General features: G+C 43.2%; 1 protein-coding gene across 5 annotated transcripts in view; it reads right to left on the bottom strand.

Moving 5' to 3' along the window:
- LOC126354140 (uncharacterized) overlaps window positions 1-25,404 on the bottom strand; it is a 170,220-nt gene that overhangs the window by 82,218 nt on the left and 62,598 nt on the right. For all 5 annotated transcript variants that reach the window (XM_050003540.1, XM_050003543.1, XM_050003544.1 and 2 more), the window contains 2 exons: window positions 16,658-16,757; window positions 15,226-15,542 (listed from right to left, as the gene is read on the bottom strand). In XM_050003540.1, the coding sequence (XP_049859497.1) occupies window positions 15,226-15,542; window positions 16,658-16,757 (417 nt within the window). The remainder of the gene's footprint in view (window positions 1-15,225; window positions 15,543-16,657; window positions 16,758-25,404) is intronic.

The following is a 25,404-nucleotide window of genomic DNA, read 5'->3' as shown; positions in this document are numbered from 1 at the left end:
GCAGGGGGGCACCTCGATGCTGTCAGCGGATTGCCCCGTCAACCATGGCCCTTTTCATTCTGTCAGTTAAAACTACATTCACGCCTCAAACAGCAGCTTTTGTAATATTTTAGGTGCATAAGTACTGTAAATTTGAACCTCTGGATCTCGGTAACGGAAAATGAGTTTCAAGGTTCCATGACATCATTGTCTTAAGAACATATGATAAAAATTTCGACGATCTGTCATGAATAGAAGTAACAGAAGACCATTCGCACAATGGAACGTTTTTTATCAAAAAATCCCGGTCTTACGAGTGTATCTTGATAACAGCTGAAGAGTTTCGTAAACTGCAAAGTGGGATTTCTAGCAAATGTCTAAAGAATATGCAGTTAAAATGCGAGGCATTTGCTATCGTTAGTTACTTAGTTGCAGACCTAGGAGGAAAAAAACAACTAAAAACGAATTTTGTGGTTTTCTCAGGAATCGCCCGTTAACGAATAATGCGTTTATAAACCGCCCAAGGTCCACCCTAAACCACACCTAATGCAAAAGAACCAACCGATTTGCTCAGTTTGACTCGCTGAAGAAGTGTGTAATTTTTAAACTTTCACTCTGTACTATAGGATAACTAGAGAACGTCCATTCTACCGACAGGTATGCAAACGGACGATAGGCCAAGGACTATCCAAAACTTTCGACTCCTTTCTCTGTTTTCGTTAAAACCAGAGATATTCCATCCATGGATCCATAATACACTTATAATACACAAAACACTCAGGAGCTCGTGGTGCCACAATGCGTAACGTTGCTACGTACAATGGCACATTCAGGTCCAAACGGTGCTAACGTAAGAGTTGAGGTGTGACACATCACTCGTCTTTTGGGGGAGTAGGTTCGGTGCTCGCATCCCACAATACACTAAGCTTTGTTTGGTTGTATATAAATATCTGATGATATGGTCGGAGGCAGTCACTGCGCTACCAATTGCAGGTGAATGACAGAGCAAATTAGACAGACAGCCTACCGGCGACGCTGCACTAGACTTCAGAAGTTATGTAACATTCTGTATTTTGTTGATACCAACTAAATCGACTACTTAAGTGACGTTAGGTATATGTTTTGGACGTGTGTTTTGATATGAGAAATTCTTGTCTGTCTTGGCAAAAGCAGATTGATTTAATATAATCAGGAAAATGCATCCTAATAAATTAATTCATAAATAATGTGCAGAAAGTTCTGGTTGAAAATGACGAATTATTTAGGAACAAAGGAGATGACTCATCAGAAGGTAGAAGTGCTGCATCGTTGATAGCTACACAAACAAAAGGTGCAGAGCCTTGCCAGCTTTTGGAATGAATTTCCTTTTTCAAGCTTGCAGGAGAAACATGCACACAAACACACACACACACACACACACACACACACACACACACACACGCTCACATGCCTGTCTCCACACATTGTGCTCAATTGACTGCTGGCTCTTTCCTGAATCATGGTGAGTGTACTGTGATGAAGTGCGGGTGCAGAATGGGGTGGGGTGAGGATGAAGAGAGGCGGAAAGCAGGGAGAGAGTTGGGGTGAAGCATGTAATGGCTCGTGGCAGAGTGGGGAGCTGTCTTTGGGGTAGCCAGGGGTGCAGGGAGAGGGGTAGGTGGCGGACGGCTGAAGACTTGGTTTCATAGACTAGAGCAGCACATAACTAGCTGACACGAATTGGCTGGGGATTGTGTACACACACACACACACACACACACACACACACACACACACACACACACACACACACACCACACAAAATGCACTATTGGGTGGGGTATGGGGAACAGTGAGTTGCCTTTGGTTTAGATCAGGGAGGTTATGGGAGTGAAGAATGTGTTGTAAGGATAGCTCCCATTTGTACAATTCAGAAAAACTCGTGGTGGTGGGGAGGATCCAGATGGCATTGGTTGTGAAGCAGACACTGAAATCTCACATGTTGTGCTCTTTTGCATGTTGTACTACGATGTGGTCCACATTGTTTTTGGCAACAGTTTGGCAGTGGTCGTTCTTTCTAGTTGATAGCTGGTTTGTTGTCAACCCAATGTAAAACGCTGTGCAGTGGTTGCAGCAGAGATGGTACATACCATGGTTGCTTTCACAGGTTGCCTGGCCTCGATGGGGTAGGATGAGCCTGTGACGTGACGGGTGTAGGTGGTGCTGTGTGGATGGATTGATTAGGTCTTGCATTGGGTCTTCCACAAGAGTATGGTCCCTGTGGCAGGGGATCAGGAATGGGTATGGTATAGGTATGGACTAGGATGTTATGGAGGTTGGATGGGTGGCAGAACACCACTTTGGTAGAGGATGGAAGTATCTTGGATAGGATGTCTCTCATTTCTGGGCATGAAGATAGATAATGCCTGAACCTCTTGTTTTTCTCCGCAATATACTGTTAGATAGTGGCACCACTATCCAAACCCCATCCTACCCACATTGTTCCTCCTTGTCAATCACCTTATAGCATCCAGACCCTGCCTATCAGACCTTCCCAACCTACCACATCTTCCAAAAACCCCTACAAGCACTCCATGAAATCCAGAGCCGAAACAATACCACAATACTGTTGTTAACCTTTCCACCAAAATCCTTAGCTGTACAGAAGTTTCAGTCATATCCAAAGGCTTCACATTCAGCCCTACTCCTAGGTTTAACCATGTTGGACATGTGGAAGATCTACTCTCCCTCTCCCACTGTCTGCAATGGAAACACTTCTTTGCAACCAGCCGCTCAACCAAAGCCAATCCAATCCCAACATTGAACCCTGCTTGTCCCAATTCATACCACTACCCAACTGTGATACTCCCAGACTCCTACTTAAAAATCCCCTGATCACCTTCCAGGAATTCCTAACTTCCAACCTGGCCTCACCATCCTTCTCCAGGTCCCTCCCTAAGAACAGCAGCCTTTCAGCAGAAGAAAGGACTGCCCTACATAACCTAAAAATGGATCTTGACCTGATCATCCACCCAGCGGACAAAGGTTCTACCACGATTGCGGTAAACTGCCTGGCAGAGGGCCTCTGCCAATTGTCTGACACCCCTAGCTACAAGCTCTTCCAAAGCGAGCACATCTCAGAATTACAACATAACCTCCAATCCCTGCTAAAATCCTTAAGCCCTTCCCAGAACCTCTCCTCTCTATCCATATCTCTACTCAACCCAACAATAGCCTACACACCTACTTTCTATATGCTCCCCAAAATCCACAAACCTAACAATATTGGGCATCCCAATGTAGCTGATTACATGTCCCCGTTCAAAGAATCTCAGTCCTTGTTGACCAACATCTGTATCTAATTGTCCAAAACCTAGTATCTAACAATAAAGATACCGACCACTTCCTGCACCAGCTCTCCAACCTCGCAACATCCTTACTTACCAGGGGTACTCGGCGCTGTTGATGCAACCCCTTGTATACCAACATCCCTCATGCCCATGACCTTGCCACAATTGAACACTACCTCTCCCAACACCCTGCAGATTCCAAACCCACCAGTTCCTTCCTCTTACACCTCACCAACTACATCATAACCTGTAACTACTTCACCTTTGAAAGGAAGGTATACAAGAAATTTGTGACACAACCATGGGCATCTGAATGGACCGTCCTATACCAACCTCTTCATGGGCTACCTAGAGGGAACATCCCTAGCTTCCCAAACCTCAAACCCCTGATGACATCTTTGTAATCTGGAACCAAGGCCAAGACACCTTATCCTCATTCCTCCACAGCCTCTACATCTTCTCTCCTGTCCAATTCACCTAGTCCTCCTCTACCCTTCGTACCACCTGCCTATATGTCGATCTCCTCCTCTTAGATGGCCTTCATCCACACCTTGGTCCACATCAATCCAGACAATGACCAACAGTAACTGCAATCTGGCAGCTGCCACCGCTTCCACACCAAAAAGTCCGTCTGGTACAGCCTAGCTATCCATGACAGATACATCTGCAGTGATGATAACTCCCTCGCTCAGGTATTTGCAGACAAGCAATACCCTCCAGACCTAATACACAAACAGATCTCCTATGCTATACCCCCTGTTCCCCCACACACATCTGATCCTCACATCCATCCCAAGAAGCAACCACAAAGAAGTGTCAACCCTTGTCACCCAATACCACCCAGGAGTGGAATGACTGAACCACATTCATTGACAGGTTTTTGATTAGCTACCATCATGAACTGAAATGAGAGACATCCTACTCACAATAATTTCTTTCACTCACAAAGTGGTGTTTCGCCACCCACCAAAACTCCACAGCATCCTAGTCCATCCCTATACCACAACCACTCCTGATCCCCTGCCACAGGGATCCTATCCTTGTGGAAGACCCAGATGCAAGACCTGCCCAATCCATTCACCCACACCAACTACTCCAGTCACGTCACGTTTATACCACCCCATCAGAGGCCGGGCTACCTGTGAAAGCCACCATGTTATATACCAGCTCTGCTGCAACCACTACACTGCGTTTCACACTGAGACAACAACAAACCAGCTGTCAACTAGAATGAATGACCACCGCCAAATTGTTGCAAAAATCAAGGTGGACCACCAGTGGAACAACATGCAGCAGAGCCCAAATGTGAGCTTTCAATGGCTGCTTCACAGTCTGTGCCATCTGGATCCTCCCCACCACCACTAACTTCTCTGAGCTGTGTAGATGGGAGCTATCCTTACAGCACACCCTTCGCTCCCATAACCTCCCTGGCCTAAACCGAAGGTAACTCACTGTCCTCCCCCCCAACCACCCCCCCCACCCTATTGTGTGTGTGTGTGTGTGTGTGTGTGTGTGTGTGTGTGTGTGTGTGTGTGTGTGTGTGTGTGTGTGTGTGTGTGGTGTATGTGTGTGTACACCATCTGCTGTGCCAGTTCCCCCACCCTATTCGTGTCAGTTAGTTTTGTGCCACTATCTCATACGTTAGTCTGTGAAATTGTGTTTCCAGCTGTCTGCCATCTGCCCCTCTACCTGCACCCCTAGCTAACCCACGGACGGCTCCAAACTCCCCCAAGAGCCTCTACATCTTTCCCCCCAACCCTGGCCCTATCTCCTGCCTCTCTGAACCTCTCATCCTACCCACTCTGCATCTCCACCTCACCCCAGTACACTCACTGTATGCCAGGAAAGAGCTGGCAGTCAGCTGAGCACAATGTAGGGAGACAGGCGTGTGCATATGAGTGAGTGTGTGTGTGTTTCTGTGCATGTTTCTGCTACAAGCAGCAGACTGCTACACACCTTCTGTGCGAAACGGTTGCTTCCGTCGTGTTAAAACTGTAGAGCTTTATGGTGGGCGTCATTATGCGTCTATATGCAAGTCTATGAACAGCAAAACAGTAATGAGATTCTAGGCAGTAAGTGCCTGGAGCCGACTGCTACAGCTATCGTCGTCGTCCAAACGTGGCATCTAACTGCAACCGCCGATGTACGAAGAAGGAGAATAGGGTGAGAAGACTGCGTGCTGGAGACTTGTATCCCCAGAATGACTAGACCCCAGTAAACCTCTGACGCTAAAATATTCATATACACAAAAATATTATCATTTACTGCGTCAGCCACTTTTATTCTGATCACCAATACGTGTTCCATAGGTCATGTCATCATCATCCTCATCATCATCATCATCGTCAGATGGACTAAGATGTTTTTACATCATGAGATTTGTGACCGATGTGCATGTCAGATTTGATTGTGTATTTTCTAATCAGTAGCAGCCAACGAGAGGGAACGGTCCATTAAGAATGAAGTATTTGTTAATGATAATTCATGACAGATGATCATCAAAAGGAGAGGCAAGTATCAAATGAACGTTAAGAGACTTACAGGAACTCTAACTGAAAAAAGTTTGAAAGTTTATGGACGAGACGTCTTCATCAACACACTTTTAAGCTTACCAGGTATACTGATATACACAATTAGTAAAACCGCAACGAAAGAAATGAATAATGCAACATACTCCTAATACGGCGTATTGTAGGAAGTGCAGAATAGAATACCACTTGACAATTACAATAATTTGTTGAAGAAACGCTCATAAAACTAACATCGAATGTAACGAAAATGAAGCGAACCAAGTCCCAAATAATTGAAGTGTAACACAAGTGAAACAAAGATAATCGAATGTAGTCAAATCAAGTGATAGTGATAGATTAGGAAATAACACGCTAAAAGTAGTCGACGAGTTTTGCTATTTGGGTCGGAAAATAAATGAATATGACCGATGTAGGAAGGATATAGGACGCTTACTGGCAAGTGCAAGAAAAGCGTCTCTGGAAAAGAGATATTTGCCAAATGGAATATAAAGTTAAGTGTTGGGAAGGCATTTCTGAAAGTATTTGTGTGGAGTGTAGCCTTGTACGCGAGTGAAACGTAGTCGATAAACTTTTCATACAGGGTGTTTCAAAAATGACCGGTATATTTGAAACGGCAATACAAACTAAACGAGCAGCGATAGAAATATACCGTTTGTTGCAATATGCTTGGGACAACAGTACATTTTCAGGCAGACAAACTTTCGAAATTACAGTAGTTACAATTGTCAACAACAGATGGCGCTGCGGTCTGGGAAACTCTACAGTACGATATTTTCCACATATCCACCATGCGTAGCAATAATATGGCGTAGTCTCTGAATGAAATTACCCGAAACCTTTGACAACGTATCTGGCGGAATGGCTTCACATGCAGATGAGATGTACTGCTTCAGCTGTTCAATTGTTTCTGGATTCTGGCGGTACACCTGGTCTTTCAAGTGTCCCCACAGAAAGAATTCACAGGGGTTCATGTCTGGCGAAGAGGGAGGCCAATCCACGCCTCCTCCTGTATGTTTCGGATAGCCCAAAGCAATCACACAATCATCGAAATATTCATTCAGGAAATTAAAGACGTCGGCCGTGCGATGTGGCCGGGCACCATCTTGCATAAACCACGAGGTGTTCGCAGTGTCGTCTAAGGCAGTTTGTACCGCCACAAATTCACGAAGAATGTCCAGATAGCGTGATGCAGTAATCGTTTCGGATCTGAAAAATGGGCCAATGATTCCTTTGGAAGAAATGGCGGCCCAGACCAGTACTTTTTGAGGATGCAGGGACGATGGGACTGCAACATGGGGCTTTTCGGTTCCCCATATGCGCCAGTTCTGTTTATTGACGAAGCCGTGCAGGTAAAAATAAGCTTCGTCAGTAAACCAAATGCTGCCCACATGCATATCGCCGTCATCAATCCTGTGCACTATATCGTTAGCGAATGTCTCTCGTGCAGCAATGGTAGCGGCGCTGAGGGGTTGCCGCGTTTGAATTTTGTATGGATAGAGGTGTAAACTCTGGCGCATGAGACGATACGTGGACGTTGGCGTCATTTGGACTGCAGCTGCAACACGGCGAACGGAATCCCGAGGCCGCTGTTGGATCATCTGCTGCACTAGCTGCATGTTGCCCTCTGTGGTTGCCGTACGCGGTCGCTCTACCTTTCCAGCACGTTCATCCGTCACGTTCCCAGTCCGTTGAAATTTTTCAAACAGATTCTTTATTGTATCGATTTTCGGTCCTTTGGTTACATTAAACCTCCGTTGTAAACTTTGTCTTGTTGCAACAACACTGTGTTCTAGGCGATGGAATTCCAACACCAGAAAAATCCTCTGTTCTAAGGAATAAACCATGTTGTCCACATCACACATTGCACGTTGTGAACAGCACACGCTTACAGCAGAAAGACGACGTACAGAATGGCGCACCCACAGACTGCGTTGTGTTCTATATCTTTCACATCACTTGCAGCGCCATCTGTTGTTGAAAATTGTAACTACTGTAATTTCGAAAGTTTGTCCGCCTGAAAATATACTGTTGTCCCAAGCATATTGCAACAAACGGTGTATTTCTATCGCTGCTCGTTTAGTTTTTATTGCCGTTTCAAATATACCGGTCATTTTTGAAACACCCTATACAAAAATATAACAGAAGCTTTCAAAATGTGGTGCAATGGAAGAAGATGGGTACACCGAATAATGAATGAAGAGGTACGGAATCGAAATGGGAAAAAGAAACTTATGACAAAGCTGAGTAAAATAAAGGCTCAGTTGATAGGACATAATCAGAGGCATCCGGAAATCGTCAGTTTCGTATTGGAAAGAAATATGGGGCTGAAAATATAAGAGGGAGCTCAAGCAGGTTTAAATAGCTGTAGGTTGCGACAGTTACGCTACTATCCTTGCACAGGATAGACTAGCGTGAAGAGCTTGTAGTGGTCGGAATTACTACAACACATTGTTAAATTACACCTGAGTGCAGAATTTGCATATTAACTCAAAGCAATCGTAATGTGCTGAGCTGCACTTGAATGTGGCATATACGTACTAAATAAAATGGCCAAGTGCGAGGAGGACTGACGCACTGAGGGAGGTGTACAAATTTAATTATAGGAATAGATTATTCATCCATCCTGGGAATCGAGAATTTCGATGATTTTCGCCTGTCATCGACATCGATATTGGCAGGATGTCGGTAGCGACCAAGGGATTTCATTTTGTGCATATAATGAGAGAAGATCTGATAAAATATTTTTTATTTGTTTGCTGAAACAGGACTACAACTTACATTCTATATTTGCATGCACTAATATTTTTTTATTGTGCTTTTGACGGGTATTAAATGCAAGGCAAAAATATTTTTTATGTGACATAGTTCCAGTTTTCGGATTTTTTCACTTACTTGTATTGTGAAAACTTGATTGTTCGCAAATTTCACGATTCTAGCTTAACGGGAAGCTGCGACTTTTCGAGTATCAAACAATGTGATATAAATGGCCAGATCTTTTCATTGTATTGAAATAAAAGCTTAAATATTTTACACCGCCAAGGGACTGCAGACCTTAGTATGCGACATGGATTTGAACGTAATACGTCTGCTCTTTACTGAGGATAAAGGATCTTAAGAATAGGAGTGACAGCCGCACACGGATAAAAAATAATACAATTATAATTTTTCTTCTGATATAGCTGCAAACTACCAGTTTTCACATTACTTCCTTTAAGTGAACTGTGAAGCCTAGCTTCTTGCGAAATTTCATGATAGTAGGTGCACGGGAAGTACCCTATAGGTTTTGGTGAGTGAGTTGGCGATTATCAAAATTTGTGAAATAAATGACCGTACGTGTTTATTGCATTGACTTAGAAACTTAATTTATTTATAGTGCCAAGGTACCCTAGTCCTTGGTATGTGCCATATAGGGTGACAATTATTGAACTGTTTGAAAATCATGCAAATTAGTTTTAAACTTCGGCGTGCACACACTTTATTCAACATGCAAACTTCACTACAAATATTCACATTTAGATTGTGACATGTTCGATATGCCTGCCACGACTGACGATGTTTTGGCGCAGATGAATAGCGACATTCTGCATGACCCGTTGAAGTGTCGAAGTGTCGGAACATCTGTGCTACCGATGATCTCCTAAATGGCAGTTTTCTGCTCAGCATTGACTTTGGATTATTGCTGTGCACCTTGTCTTTAATACAGCCCCGCAAAAAGAAGTCACATGTGTTCAGATCTGGAGAACGTGGCGGCCAGTCGAGGCCCATGGGTACCCCACAGCCAGAATGCGGTCCCCAAAGTGCTCCTCTAGGACATCAAACAATCTCCTGCTTCGATGGGGTCTTGCATGAACCACATATTGTCGAAATCAGGGTCACTTTGGATAATGTGGATAAAATCGTCATCCAAAACCTTCACGTACCGTTCGGTAGTCACCGTGCCATCAAGGAATGTCGCACCGTTTATTCCGTGACTTGACATTGCACATCACACAGTCACCCGTTGAGGGTGAAGAGACTTCTGGCTCGTGAAATGTGACTTCTCAGTCCTCCAAATTCGCCAGTTTTGCTTATTGACGAACCCGTCCAAATGAAAGTGGGCTTCATCGCTAAACTAAACCATATAGCGTATACTAATTCCCATCATGCCCCGCGACCAACCGTGCAGCTTTAACGTCCTAACGCAGACAATTCAGAAGTTCTGACAATTTTATTTCATACACTTCAATAATTGTCACCCAGTAAGTTTCAACTTGATACTTTTACCCGTTCCTGAGAAAAATGGTTCTTAACAGTCGGACAAACAGACAGGCAGACTGGAGGATAACAAAGATATCCCGTAAGGGTTCAATTGTACCACTTTATGTACGGAACCCCAATGAATCAGCTTATCTTAAACTGGAGTGTGGCAGTTGCAAATTGTATAAAAATATTAAAAACGCCATCCGCAAATATGTAAATAGGTTATTCACAAATGTTCATTTTAAGGAACAAAAGTGCCTTAGGACCACGGTTACACAAATAGAATTTACAAGTTAATTTTAGTCGGAAAGAAGGAAATACACTCCTGGAAATTCAAATAAGAACACCGTGAATTCATTGTCCCAGGAAGGGGAAACTTTATTGACACATTCCTGGGGTCAGATACATCCATGATCACACTGACAGAATCACAGGCACATAGACACAGGCAACAGAGCATGCACAATGTCGGCACTAGTACAGTGTATATCCACCTTTCGCAGCAATGCAGGCTGCTATTCTCCCATGGAGACGATCGTAGAGATGCTGGATGTAGTCCTGTGGAACGGCTTGCCATGCCATTTCCACCTGGCGCCTCAGTTGGACCAGCGTTCGTGCTGGACGTGCAGACCGCGTGAGACGACGCTTCATCCAGTCCCAAACATGTTCAATGAGGGACAGATCCGGAGATCTTGCTGGCCAGGGTAGTTGACTTACACCTTCTAGAGCACGTTGGGTGGCACGGGATACATGCGGACGTGCATTGTCCTGTTGGAACAGCAAGTTCCCTTGCCGGTCTAGGATGGTAGAACGATGGGTTCGATGACGGTTTGGATGTACTGTGCACTATTCAGTGTCCCCTCGACGATCACCAGAGGTGTACGGCCAGTGTACGAGATCGCTCCCCACACCATGATGCCAGGTGTTGGCCCTGTGTGCCTCGGTCGTATGCAGTCCTGATTGTGGCGCTCACCTGCACGGCGCCAAACACGCATACGACCATCATTGGCACCAAGGTAGAAGCGACTCTCATCGCTGAAGACGACACGTCTCCATTCGTCCCTCCATTCACGCCTGTCGCGGCACCACTGGAGGCGGGGTGCACGATGTTGGGGCGTGAGCGGAAGACGGCCTAACGGTGTGCGGGACCGTAGCCCAGCTTCATGGAGACGGTTGCGAATGGTCCTCGCCGATACCCTAGGAGCAACAGTGTCCCTAATTTGCTGGGAAGTGGCGGTGCGGTCCCCTACGGCACTGCGTAGGATCCTACGGTCTTGGCGTCCATCCGTGCGTCGCTGCGGTCCGGTCCCAGGTCGACGGGCACGTGCACCTTCCGCCGACCACTGGCGACAACATCGATGTACTGTGGAGACCTCACGCCCCACGTGTTGAGCAATTCGGCGGTACGTCCACCCGGCCTCCCGCATGCCCACTATACGCCCTCGCTCAAAGTCCGTCAACTGCACATACGGTTCACGTCCACGCTGTCGCGGCATGCTATCAGTGTTAAAGACTGCGATGGAGCTCCGTATGCCACCGCGGTTCCTGGTGTGTCCGCTGTGCCGTGCGTGTGATCATTGCTTGTACAGCCCTCTCTCAGTGTCCGGAGCAAGTATGGTGGGTCTGACACACCGGAGTCAATGTGTTCTTTTTTCCATTTCCAGGAGTGTAATAATAATTGTCAGCCACAAGGTTCTCTGGGTCGTTACCAGAGTGTTTAAATCGTGGTTGCTATGACACAAATGCAACTAACAGGCGGACAGATGCGAGCCGTAGTGCGTGTTACCGGGCATCATTGGTCTGCTGACGTCGGGGTGGAAGACGCGTTGCAATTCGGCTGGTGTCCTCTCGTAGCAGCAGACAGGAGTATCTCCGAGTGGTACGTACGCGGTGGGCAGCGCCGACCCATACAACTCTACTCTTTTCTGTCTCGCCAACAAGTGTCTTCGATTCCAGGCTCGGTCGCATGTGTCCTCCAGGCGATCTCTTTGCGTCGTCCAGAGTTATCTACACTGAAGAGCCAAAGAAACTGCCACACCCGCTTAATATTGTGTAGGGTCCCCTCGAGCACACAGAATTACTGTAACGCGACGTGTGGTGGACTCGACTAATGTCTAAAGTAGTGCTGGAGCCAATGGAAACGTGCAGGGTTGACCATAAGTCTGTAAGAGTACTAGGGGGTGGAGATCTCTTCTGAACAGCACGTTGCAAGACATCCCAGATATGCTCAGTAATGTTCATTGGCCAGTGGAAGTGCTCTAATTCAGAAGCCTGTTCCTGGAGCCACTCTGTAGCGATTCTGGAATTGTGGGGTATCGCATTGTACTGCTGGAATTGTCCAAATGCGTCGGAATGCACAATGGACATGAATGGATGCAGCTGATCAGACAGGATGCTTACGTATATTTCACCTGTAAGACTCGTATCTAGACGTATCAGGGTTCCCATATCACTCCAACTGCACATGCCCTACACCATTACCGAGTCTCCATCAGCTTGAACAATTCCCTGCTGACATGCAGTGTCCATGGATTGATGAGGTTGTCTCCGTACCCGTACACGTCCATCCATTCGGTACTGACGGGCCCAGGCGAGGTGTAATACTTTGTGTCGCGCAGCCATTAAGGTCCACGGTTCTGAACGCCCATATCGATGATGTTACGTTGAATGGTTTGCACGCTGACACTTGTTGACGGCCCAGAATTGAAATCTGCAGTAATTTTAGGAATGGTTGCACTTCTGTGGCGTTGAACGAGTGTCGTCAGTGATCGTGGTCCCATTCTTGCAGGATCTTTTTCCGGCCGCAGCAATGTCGGAGATTTGATGTTTTATCGGATTCCTGATACACGCGGTACACCCATGGAAAATCCCCACTACATCGCTACCTTGGAGATGCTGTGTTCCATCGCTCATTCGCCGACTGTAAAACCACGTCCAAACCTACTTAAATCTTGATAATCTGTCATTGTAGCACGAGTAACCGATCTAACAACTGCGCCAGACATTTGTTTTCTTACATAGGCGTTGCCGACCACAGCGCCGTATTCTGTCTGTTTACATAGCTCTGAATTTGAATACGCATGCCTTTACCAGTTTCTTTGGTGCTTCAGTGTATGTCTCTGGACGTGGCAATGCACTCGATCCGCTGGTTAATGGTCTTCTCCAGCCAATCAAATTATTTTTTATCATCTTTGTTCAAAGTTGTGTCACTCACATTTCCCAATGCCAGAGGACCACAAGTAGACTTAATTACGAGTCGAATACCCTAACTGAGCAAACTCCATGTTAGGAACGGATATTTCGTGTTCCGTCCATTTGTCACCTCAACTTTCTCTGCTAGAGTCTCCTTCCACATCAGTGCGATCATCCCGCCCATATATTTAGCAAACTGTGTGCCGCCCATTAGCGTCTCAACCTGAAGAGACAACCGATAGTCACCTTTGCTCCGTCATTTGATAACGGGTCCTCCCCACTCTTCTCAACAGCATTCTAGGGCACGATAATGGCTGCCCAAAAAAGGAGGGAGGGGGTTCTCTCTTAGATCGGTCGGCGCCTATCTGCTTCTCATACACAGAGGAAAACAGTGATCGGTACCCCTCCATTACATTACAGACTGCATCAAACCAATCTTCGGATTGAAGATAACAACTAGGGCAACAAGAAGACAATTAGACAACAGCACATGATGAAACCATTTTACAAAGTGCGAATACCTGTATATCTCATTTCATCCTACAAACAAAAAGATTTAAGCAAAAAACAATCTTTGAGGTAACTGATGATCGTAGAAAAACTTAACAGCAAACAAAATGCGATAAAAGATTACATAACAAAATATTTCGCTGTCGGTACGGGGAGACAGAACGTTTCAAACTAATGAAGTGTGGTTAGTAGTGTGGAGACAGTAACTGCAGAGCTGCGATACGAGTGAGGTGCCAGGAGTGAGCTGAGCAGTGGCCAACGTAGAAGGATTCCTCATCTCTAGAACCCGGGCTCTAGCCACAGAAGTATGGGCTCCCTCCACTTAACAAGGGGTGACAAGTTTTTCATGGTGACGTCACTATACAGACCGTCACACAGTAGCTTTTGAACTGAATTAGGTCAAAACTAGTAAAACTGCGACTCCTTAGAGAATCGAACTCCCATCTATAAACCACCTTCAAATGTAGGAAATACTTGAAAGTATGCTTAAAGTTTACTGGAAGTCGCTAAGTGCTCTCATTAGGAAATACTGAATAAATATAGTATGAGTAGATAACGCTGAATAAATATTATCTGAGTAACTTCTGTTCCGTTTTGCGCAAAAGCTAGTATTTTACGCATCTCAGTGTTCGTGACGTCATATCTCCTGCACTATGTATCGTAAAATGATGCAATTTTGCAGATATATTCAATAGTATAAGCGGATACTGCATTCAAACCGTGCTGCGAATACAGCTGGTAGTAAAGAAGCAATAAATTAAAACGTCTTGCCTGATGCTAAAGTTTAAATGCATGAACAGTGAAAATGTAGTTTTTCGTTTCACGATTTTGCGTGAGAGGAGGGCGGGACGGTTGTTAACGAGAAACAGTTTCTTAAAGGTTTTAAATTATGTATAAAGTTAGCTGGAAGTTGCCGAGGGCTCTCATTTTTAAATGATGGATAGATATAATCCAATTATCTGCACTTCCTCAATTACGCTTTCTCAAAACAAATATACAGTTCCCAGAATGAAATTTTGACTCTGCAGCGGAGTGTGCGCTCATATGAAACTTCCTGGCAGATTAAAACTGTGTGCCGGACCGAGACTCGAATTCGGGACCTTGCGAAGGTCTCGAGTTGGAGTCTCAGTCCGGCACACAGTCTTAATTTGCCAGGAAGTTTCAAATATACAGTTTCTAACTGTAATACTTGTCGTATTGTGTTAAACATTTCATATACGATTATATCCCTTATTCAGCTGATTATGACAGCATTTTAAATTTCGTCTATAATTACGTGGAATACCAAAAGTCACTTTTTGTTGTCCCTAGAAATGGTAGGATAGGCAATCTGCAATTGGTAGTATGTTCCGCGATAGTGGTTTAGTAATATAGATTCTGTAGTCTGTACTTTAGGAACAGCCAAACGTCGATTGTGTTCGAATAAACGGAGACAGGGCACGTACCGCTGCGGTGTGTGTGCTGTCCTCGGCCCGGCACTGCGGCGGCTGAGCTCGTCCACCAGCCGACCCGCCGTTTCGCTCGAAACGTCTCGTGCGAGCATCTCAGCAGGATCGTATGGCTGAGCCGCAGCCGGCGGTGATGGTTGTCTCCGATAACGGTGTGGGAACTGGGCTGTGGATTCCGTGAAATGCTGCGGGTTTCCACATATCTCGCATTTCTTCTCGTGGGGATCGCCCTGCTGCGCTGACTTCATCGGTTTGCTCTGATGCTGAGGCACTTTCGCTGGAAACTGTGCCGCGGCTTCTGGTTGGCAAGGAGCCTGGAAGTCAAGCAGTAAATCAGTCGTGGCAACTTCCCAGTCTCCCCGCAAATAACACTTTTATAGCTGGCGAAACTAGAATTATCCGTTAACAGTACACGATTTCGTGGAATATTGTATTTGCGGCGTAGTTACAAGAAATGCTCCTTCTGAAACTCCACGACAATGAGCATGGTGCTGTTAAATTGATGAAACTAGACCAGACTATCCTTAATGTGTTACTCTCACTGTTTCATGTATAAAGAGCCAATAGCCTAATCATTTGTTTTTGAACATGTCACTCGTTGACGAAGCAAAGCACAGGTGGAAGAAAATTTCCTGGCAGTTTCTGAAATAATGCACCGGCTTGCTGTATCTTTAATTCTTGAACACGAACTTACAGCAAGGAACCTTATGGATTGCCCCTCTTCGATTTTCTCCTTTTCTTCATACTTACGGCATTTGAAAGTCAGTAACCAGACACCAGTTTCCTCAGTCAGTGAGCATAAAATGATTTCCGAGCATCGTTAACTATAAAACATATATAGGTTACCAACGTACTCCTCATTAGCAGAGTGCATAGCGTAAAGTCGGTGATTAGAATCTCAGTAATAGCAACCATGTTTACTTTTGTTTGAATTCGACACTTAATAAGAATGGAAATGTCAGTTAACAAATATATAGTAGGTCCTCACTTTTTCTAATAAAAATTAACATATTTTTATTTGTAATTATTAACTACATGAAAATTAGAGAATTCACAAGAACTTGAAATTTGGTAGAAAAATTCGTAACATCAAACACAAAATAAAATTTCTTTTTATTTCCAGAGATTGTACAGTAGTACTGACATACACAGGGTGGGCCATTTTAATCCATAATGGGGAATAAATCGGGACGGAGAGGAGGTACAGCAAAATGTTTTAGGTAAAAGCTGTAGGTAGTAAAGAAGGTCAAGCAGTGCTACTAACAGCCGTAGCCTTGATCGTGATTTTTCAAGGCGATTTGGAGGGTAAAGTGTTTTTTTTAATGAAACCCTAATATTTGATTAAAGATTTGAAAAGAGCTGCCAGTTTCCGTATAAAACGAAACATTCTTTAATTTCATAGTGGTTAGACGAGGATACATAGACTCACCTTTTGTGGCTGTCGTCGCTGATGTTGATACAGGAAGGATTCAATATGGGACCTCAGCTCCTCCGTTGTTCTCAGTGTATCACTATCGATATCCTCCGGCCTGAAGCAGATGAAGTCTAAAGTGAGTTGGTTCTGATAAAACTACAAATAATGCTCTCGTACTGATTGCCATGCAAGCATTTTTTTCAGATCGGTCTGTCTTTTCAGTAGATATTCAAATAAACAAGCAGCGTTATATTTTTCTCGATAATTCTAAATTAGTTGGAAATGTAAAAAAAAACTCATTTTTTTCAGTTCATGTCTTATAGCAAGTGGTTTTAGGTATCGTTTTCGGTGCGTCTTCTGACTTACGGGGGTGACTTCCCTGATGTCACAAAATCTGGGTGTCGACATATTGATAAATACATTTGTAGATGGTGTAATACTTATGTTGATTATAAATACAATATCTCGAAATGTAAATATTTTTTCTTATTCTGTAATATGTGTAAGCTGGATATATTTTATAAATGTCTTTTCAGAAGAAGTCATATTATGTACTAAATTGTAATGTGTAACTAGTTCGTGCTTGAGGCATGTAGAATTGTATACGACAGAAAAGGTGGTAGGAAATCCTTCTGCAACGAAAATGGCTTAGCGGGATAGGAAAAGGTGGAAAGGCGCCAGTTTAGTAGTGAAGAAGTCTTTGTGGCACAGATAATCTGTGGCTAGGGTTCAATGAGTTAGCATCCAGAGTACCCTGCGAAGAAAGAATATTTGGAAAACTTGAATAAACACATATGGATTACTATTGGCTGTTGAATCTTAGCATTTATTAGATTGCTCTGACATGTGTATTGCGACGCCAAAAAGAAATACTGTAGCGCAGTTGTACACCGAGAGCCTTGACAGCGTCACACAGCATTGTTCTACTACCACAGAAAATTCCCACTGCAACCATCTGCAGTTAAAGTTATATTTAGATCTGTATGTAATTGCTTGGACAATTATTCTGCTAAAGTTTTCAAGTAATAATTGTTTAACGTTAACGTTGGTGTAAGGAATCCTAATTTACTGCAAGTCGTTTATCTCGATTGGATTCTGTTCCTGTTACAGAGTATTCCGAGTTTTCCTTTTAAGACAAAATGAAAGTGTCGAACTTAATCATTACTATTATTGAAAATACCGTCAAATTTCGTGGAGCAATAAATGTTAGTGTTTCACATAGTCTTTTGTGTATTGTGTTCCACGTGCTATTTAAAGTAACAGAACAAGTTATCGGGGTCCATATTTGAAGTAATAATGCTCAATAATTATTACAATCGCTTTCAGAACATAAAATTTAATAGATAACACCGATTACAGAAGCAAATCTAGGCTATAACAGTTTGAAGGCCTACAAGAGTCATATCAGTGTAACAGATTAGTAAATAGTGATTTTGTGTGTGTGTTCTCTTATGATGTTCTTACTACTCTTTATTATTGAAAGAGATGATTAAGAAATGTGTTGTGAGACAGAACAGTTCAAGGACCCCAACATATTATACTTAGTGAACCAGTAAGCCACAGTGAAAGTACATGTAAAACTTAACTAATTATTTTGAAGTATTTGAGCAGTTAAAATTATGAATTGCATTATCTTACTTAAATTGTAACTGATTGAGGGCTCCATGTTTCAAATTAGATTCTGGGCTATGCAAAGGTTACATACAGCCTATGAAAGTTACCTGTTCATGTTAGTTGAAATGACAGCTTGGTCACCATATCAATATAACTGTTCTTTAGTAGTGAGGTTTTGGGGCCACCTCATGTTCCCATTTTTCCCTAGTTGAGTGGTTCATTGTAATTAGCAGTGAGCAGTGAACACTAATGTGAAGTAATTTGTTACTACTGGACTGAAACAGATGGCAGATAGACTCACGATTATTTATTTTGTTAATACATGCTAGAGTGTGTTGTAATTTTCGTGTCCATTTACTAAAGAGATTTCTAATTGAAGTGAAGTTAAAAGCAGCAGTTAGTTTATTATTTTGTTGTGCATTTACTTGAAATTACGTTTGCCTAATTAGACTGGCGACCGTATTTAATTTGCATGAGCACGATTTTTTACTTTGCAAAAAACATACCGCTGGTTCGACTCCCGTTCGAATAACTTTGTTCCTTTCGACACTTAATCCTTCAGGAGACAAAATTTAATTTTCATATTTTTCAATAGCATACACGATCAATGCCAAACTTGAAAATTTTGTCGAAGTGGAATACTGTAGGATAGATTTACTATTCTAGTAATCCCCTAGCGTGTTATAAGTCGGATGGATTACAAGAACGAGAGCAACACTTTGAGATATGGCTGACTGCTTCGACACTTATTTTCGCCAAAAGCAGAAATCAAAGATGCTTCATCTGCAGTACAGAAACGCAGCAAGGACTTAAGGATGTGTCATAGATACGCAGTTACAGAAGTATACCGCCCAAGACATTGGCCACTGTTTCTATATCAGAAACGAAGATGGGGGGAAATATTTCAGTATGACCAGGATATATTAAAAAGATGGAAAGATCATTTCACTCACTTTATATTCACATAAAGCTTGTCAACCAAGAGAAAGATCCTTTATCATGAATCTTTTGACAATAATAAAGATAGGAAGCGTACTCTTGAAAACTATACAGCCAACTCTAAACGCAGTCCTACAGTTTTACGTAAGTCAGAAGCAGTAAAGGCATTGAAGCAGAGGATGACACGCGCAAAGCTGAAATACTAAACACCTTTTTCCAAAGGTGTTTCACAGAGGAAGACTGCACTGCAGTTCCTTCTCTAAATCTTCGCACAAACGAAAAAATGGCTGACATCGAAATAAGTGTCCAAGGAATAGAAAAGCAACTGGAATCACTCAACGTAGGAAAGTCCACTGGACCTGATGGTATACTAATTCGATTCTACACAGAGTACGCGAAAGAACTTGCCCCCCTTCTAACAGCCGTGTACCTCAAGTCTCTAGAGGAACGGAAGGTTCCAAATGATTGGAAAAGAGCACAGGTAGTCCCAGTCTTCAAGAAGGGTCGTCGAGCAGATGCGCAAAACTATAGACCTACATCTCTGTCGTCGATCTGTTGTAGAATTTTAGAACATGTTTCTTGCTCACGTATCACGTCGTTTCTGGAAACCCAGAATCTAATCTGTAGGAATCAACATGGATTCCGGAAACAGCGATCGTGTGAGACCCAACTCGCTTCATTTGTTCATGAGACCCAGAAAATATTAGGTACAGGCTTCCAGGTGGATGCTATTTTTCTTGACTTCCGGAAGGCATTCGATACAGTTCCGCAGTGTCATCTGATAAACAAAGTAAGAGCCTACGGAATATCAGACCAGCTGTGTGGCTGGATTGAAACGTTTTTAGCAAACAGAACACAGCATGTTGTTCTCAATGGAGTGACGTCTACAGACGTTAAAGTAACCTCTGGCGTGCCACAGGGGAGTGTTATGGGACCATTGCTTTTCACAATATATGTAAATGACCTAGTAGATAGTGTCGGAAGTTCCATGCGGCTTTTCGCGGATGATGCTGTAGTGTACAGAGAAGTTGCAGCATTTTAAAATTGTAGCGAAATGCAGGAAGATCTGCAGCGGATAGGCACTTGGTGCAGGGAGTGGCAACTGACCCTTAACATTTTTCAACGATGAGGACGTTCACACAGTGATTCTCGAATGCCTATATAATCAAGAGGCGATATCTATCCTCGAGGAACTGAACGATTGGTACTGTCTTGTAGTGTCAGTTGTAGGTAAAGAAGGTGGCATATTTTAATTTATTGGTAGAAAACTGGACCAATGCAATCAGTCTGCAAAGGGGACGGTGTAAAAAACATTTGTGTGGTCCAATACACAGTATGAAATGATAATTAAATCAAGACCCTTCCCTGCCGACAGGTGTTGATACATCAACAGAGACAGTTGAAAATGTGTGCCCCGACCAGGACTCTAACCGTGGATCTCCTGCTTACATGGCGGATCTCAGTTTGTTTGTTAATGTTCGTTGTATTTGTCTGGGGCGTACGTCACATGACACCTGTTCCAGTTCATCGTTGATTCGTTCACTCAGTTTTTATTACAGAGCGTAGCTAACCCTCTGACCGAACATACTGAGCTACCGTGCCGGCAAAACAGTGCGACTGCAGAGACTTATCCCTTGCACGCTCCCCGTGAGACTCACATTGTCAACTTAATGTCGACACACTGCATTCGTAGTGCCCCTGCCCATTACACTCGTTACTCGCCGCAGACAATCTTACCGAGTCAGCCGGCCGGTGTGGCCGAGCGGTTCTAGGCGCTTCAGTCTGGAACCGCGTGACCACTACGGTCGCACGTTCTAAGACTGCCTCGGGCATGGATGTGTGTGATGTCCTTAGGTTAGTTAGGTTTAAGTAGTTCTAAGTTCTAGGGGACTGATGACCTCAGATGTTAAGTCCCATAGTGCTCACAGCAATTTGAACCATTTTTTTCTTACCGAGTCCCGTAAGTGTTCGGGCAATACGTGCGCATCCGCATAGAAGAAGAACGTCAATGGCCGGTCAGCCTTAACTATATGTAAAAGAACAGATACCATCTTCATATACTTAATGCTAACTGGCCATTGACTTCCTTCTCCTGTGCGGATGTACATGTACGCATTGCCCGAACTCTTACGGGACTCGGTAAGGTTGTCTGCCGCGGGTAATGAGTGTAATTGGCAGGGGCACTACGAATGTAGCGTGTGGACATTAAGTTGGGAATGTGGATTCACGAGGAGCGTGCAAGGGATAAGTCCCTGCAGTAGCACTATCCTCTGTGCCCACAGTTGATCAGATGGATAGAGCGTCTGCCATGTAAGCAGGATATACAGGGTTCGAGTCCCGGACGGGGCACACTTTTCAACTGTCGCCATTGATGTATATCAACGCCTGTCGGCAGCGTAGAGTCTTGATTTAATTATCATTTCATTCTAGAGCGCTGCATGGTCACCGATAGTATGTGTTCTTTCGGACATCTCCGAAAGAACAGATACCATCTTCAAATTCTACAGTATTGTCCAAGTATGTGGAAACCAACCGAAATAGGACTAACAGGGTGTATTGAAAGTATATAGAGAAGGGCAGCGCGAATGGACACAGATTTGTGTGACCCATGAGAGAGCGTCACGAATATGTTGAAAAAACTGAAGTAGCAGACGCCCGAAGATAGAAGCAAAGTATACTGTGAAAGGCTTCTTACGAAGTGTCAATAACCAGCTCTAAATGAGGAATCTAAAAATATGCTGTAACGCCCTACAGATCACATCCGTAGGGATCGGGATGACAATATTAACCTACTCTAGCAAGCAGTCATGTATGAATCGAATGGGAGGAAGGCCTATCATCATCAGGTCGCAACTCCCGTTTTTCGGGTGCTGGCGACGAGCATCTTCCAGCTTTTGCTATTCTTTTTCGGCTCTCCCTCTTGGATCTTATCCCAAAGACGACCACTTACAGCGACGTCCTCCTTAATTACGTATACTGATCTTCTCTTTGGCCGTCCAACATGTATTTTCCCATTTATAGTCATTTTCTTGGCTGTCCTGGTTTCTTCCATCCGTTTTACATGAGTACACCGTCTTAGCCTACATTGGTTTGCAGAGTGTTAATAATAGATGTAGATGTTTTTGATATATACATCTCTGGTAGCGATACGAGCAGCCATATCTTCGACTGTGTTGCTTGTGCTGTTTGACTGATCTATTTCACAAGCATCCAACGAGAAATAATTGTCTAATTGTTGGCGCTCACATTTTATGTGGTTACGCGACTGAAGCTGCAAGTCTACTGCTTTATCTAGTGTTATGTCAACATACAGTGACTAGGGGCAAATTGCTGCACCCAATACAAGGGAAAAAAAGGTTACGGAACAGATAGAGATATGATTGTTTCGTCTGTTTTTGTTCTTTGTTATGTGAAATGTTTTGTACTTACTGTGGACAACCATCCACCGGAACGATGACAGGATTCTAGTCCCACCTTATTTACAAGCGGAGGCCACGACGTTGGGATCACGAATTTACCTCAAATTTTGTACACCTATAATAGGCCATTAAAGCAACATGATGTGCAAATAGTAAGACGCACTACTTTGTAAATTCCGAGAAAATTGCAAGAGAATTTTTATGCGTGTATTATGTAGTTGATGTATCTTTGTGAAGATGCTGGACATAAGAAATTATTGTGGTCAAGTCGTCAGCGTTCGCGAATTGCGAGAGTGTAGTCGACAAGATGACGGTCTAATCCCTGCTTATATATATTTTTTAATCTATATTTTTTAAGATGACGGTCCAATCCCTGCTTATACGTATTTTTAAACTATATTTGTTCGTTACTGGTCACATTCTTTAATTTATATGACATTTGAGAGGTAATCCATTTTCATGAAGTCGTAGGGAATTTCAAATGTTATTTGACTATTTACTACTTGTAATTAAATTTTCGAGGGTGAGAGACAGGCTTGGAAAGCTCAAGTCAAACCTCGATAAATAATGATACGGTTGACGTTATTCACTATCAGTTGCGGCGCCTCACGTTACTTTACACCGCCCTGGCAATGTCCAGCAGTGTTCATTTGTCTAGCTAAAAGCTGTAGTAGAAAATACTAGACCACTACTGTCTATTGCAGGTAGCAACATACATAGAATTGTCCGGTAAACGGGATGTGGCTAATACTGAAATAAAAGTTTTAACTCGGCAATGTAAATTTGCAGGTGTATTTTTACGATAAAGATCACACTTAATACTGCCAAGTGCGTACTAAGTGTCTACACAATGTAAAGTTCCCACGCACACCACAATCACACACGTAGCCAGTTTATGGTATTTACACCCGTTACCGAAATAATAGAGTTCTCTAGATCGTTTAGTTATGAAAATGCTCGCTCAAATGTGGTGCACTCTCCTTTACGCGTAATACCTGTTCCAGTCTTAGACCGCACAACACGCCACGCGGTTTTAACTAACAGTCAAAAGCAATAATTTTGATATTCCGTCCGAAATTCCACACAACTTTCACTATACCGTTCACTTAAATACGCTTTGTACTACTTCGCGAACTCGTAATTAGCATTTTTCCGTGATTTTTTTACAGTACTGTCGTCGGAGCTGCTTTCAGTGACATTTTACTAGTTCGAACCCTCAGCCCCGACTTACCTAGATCACACCAAAGGCTTTGATCCCAGCCTAGATTGGCGCGAGCCTACATTTTTCTGATTGGCTGATATCACAAACAGAAAATCAGGTTGCAGTATTATCCCGCGCTAACCAGCGCCTTACTTCAGTGACCAATCACAGTAAAACATTTCTTTCTATGGCAATTACTAAATAAATAAATTTAGAAAAGTATCAAATGTAAAATTAGTCCTTCCGAAATTCCCGACTAATTTGTGTTCTACTCACTATCTATTAGTACCATAAACTGACTGCACATTTAATTATAGTAAATCCCCTGCATAGTTTAAATGGTACTTCGTGAATAAAAAAAACAATTTTCATTTACTTCTGTTCTTATTCACTCATACAACACTCACACTGCTAATTACTACACATATAAAACAATTATAATTATGCAAATTAATTAAATATTAGTCAAACATAACTTTACAACATTGTTTTGACTACAACTGCTAGCACTGTCCGTCAACTGCTGACCTCTGCTGCCTACTAGTACAACTACGTGCAGCTCTGTAACTCAGGTCCATGTCAACTGGTGACATCTGTCGATGACTCACGCCTATAACGATATCGTCCCAACAAGTGACAGGAGCGATGCGAAGGCGCTACGCCTCACAGTACTATAGTAAGTCACAACGTGCCAGACCACAAAAGTACTGTGGAATGACTTGTCGGATGTGCTCCCGACATAACACATTGCAGGATGGTATTTGACATACAGACATGGAAAACATAAATTGAAACTTCATGCAAATACACGTGGTCTCTGCATTATATTATCTCTTAAATCTCATATAAATTAAATAAAATGACCAGTGATGAAAAAAATAGTTTAATAATTAAGACTGATTAGGAGTCGAACCGTCTCCTCATACACGTTCGTCTAACAAAGCTCGAACACTATTCATTTGACCACCATAAACTCTAACGTCCGGCACCTACGCACAGATACATAAGCCGCATAACAGACGTGTGAAACATCTCTTGTGTTTTCCTCGGAATTATCAGAGTAGTGCACATTTGTACCTGCAAATTCTGTTGTTTTAATAGCTTACTAAAGGCGTACAAAGTTTGAAGTAAATCTGTGATCCCAAGCTGTGGCCTCATCTTGTTAGTATTAAAATTTAAGTAATGACTTTCCAGCTCCACTATTCCCATTCCTTGAAAATAAGAATGGGCATTGAAATAAAACAAATTAGCCGAATTTTGATTATCCCATTAGTTTTGTGAAGCTTCATATTACCTACTTTTGAGAACCAGCCGAGCTCTGATCCATTCAACTTGCAGAAATCTTTCAAGTAACTTGGTGCGTGACTGACGGAACAATATGGTGCTGTTCATATTACTGTTGTTGGAAGTAAATGGCCAAGATGTAGGTTTGGTAAGCTTACTGTAGCTCACTTTTAGATAAAGGCTCAGAATAATTAAAGACATTACCTGGCAGTGGGCGCTGATTTAAATCAATGGAGAAAGTTTGCGGACTGGGATTCTATTCCGCGTCTCCTGCTTAGTCGGCAGATTTGCTAACTACCGCACCG

This window comes from Schistocerca gregaria, chromosome 3, assembly GCF_023897955.1.
Source record: "Schistocerca gregaria isolate iqSchGreg1 chromosome 3, iqSchGreg1.2, whole genome shotgun sequence".
Classification (NCBI taxonomy): domain Eukaryota; kingdom Metazoa; phylum Arthropoda; class Insecta; order Orthoptera; family Acrididae; genus Schistocerca; species Schistocerca gregaria.
This window is presented reverse-complemented; position numbering and strand designations above follow the sequence as displayed.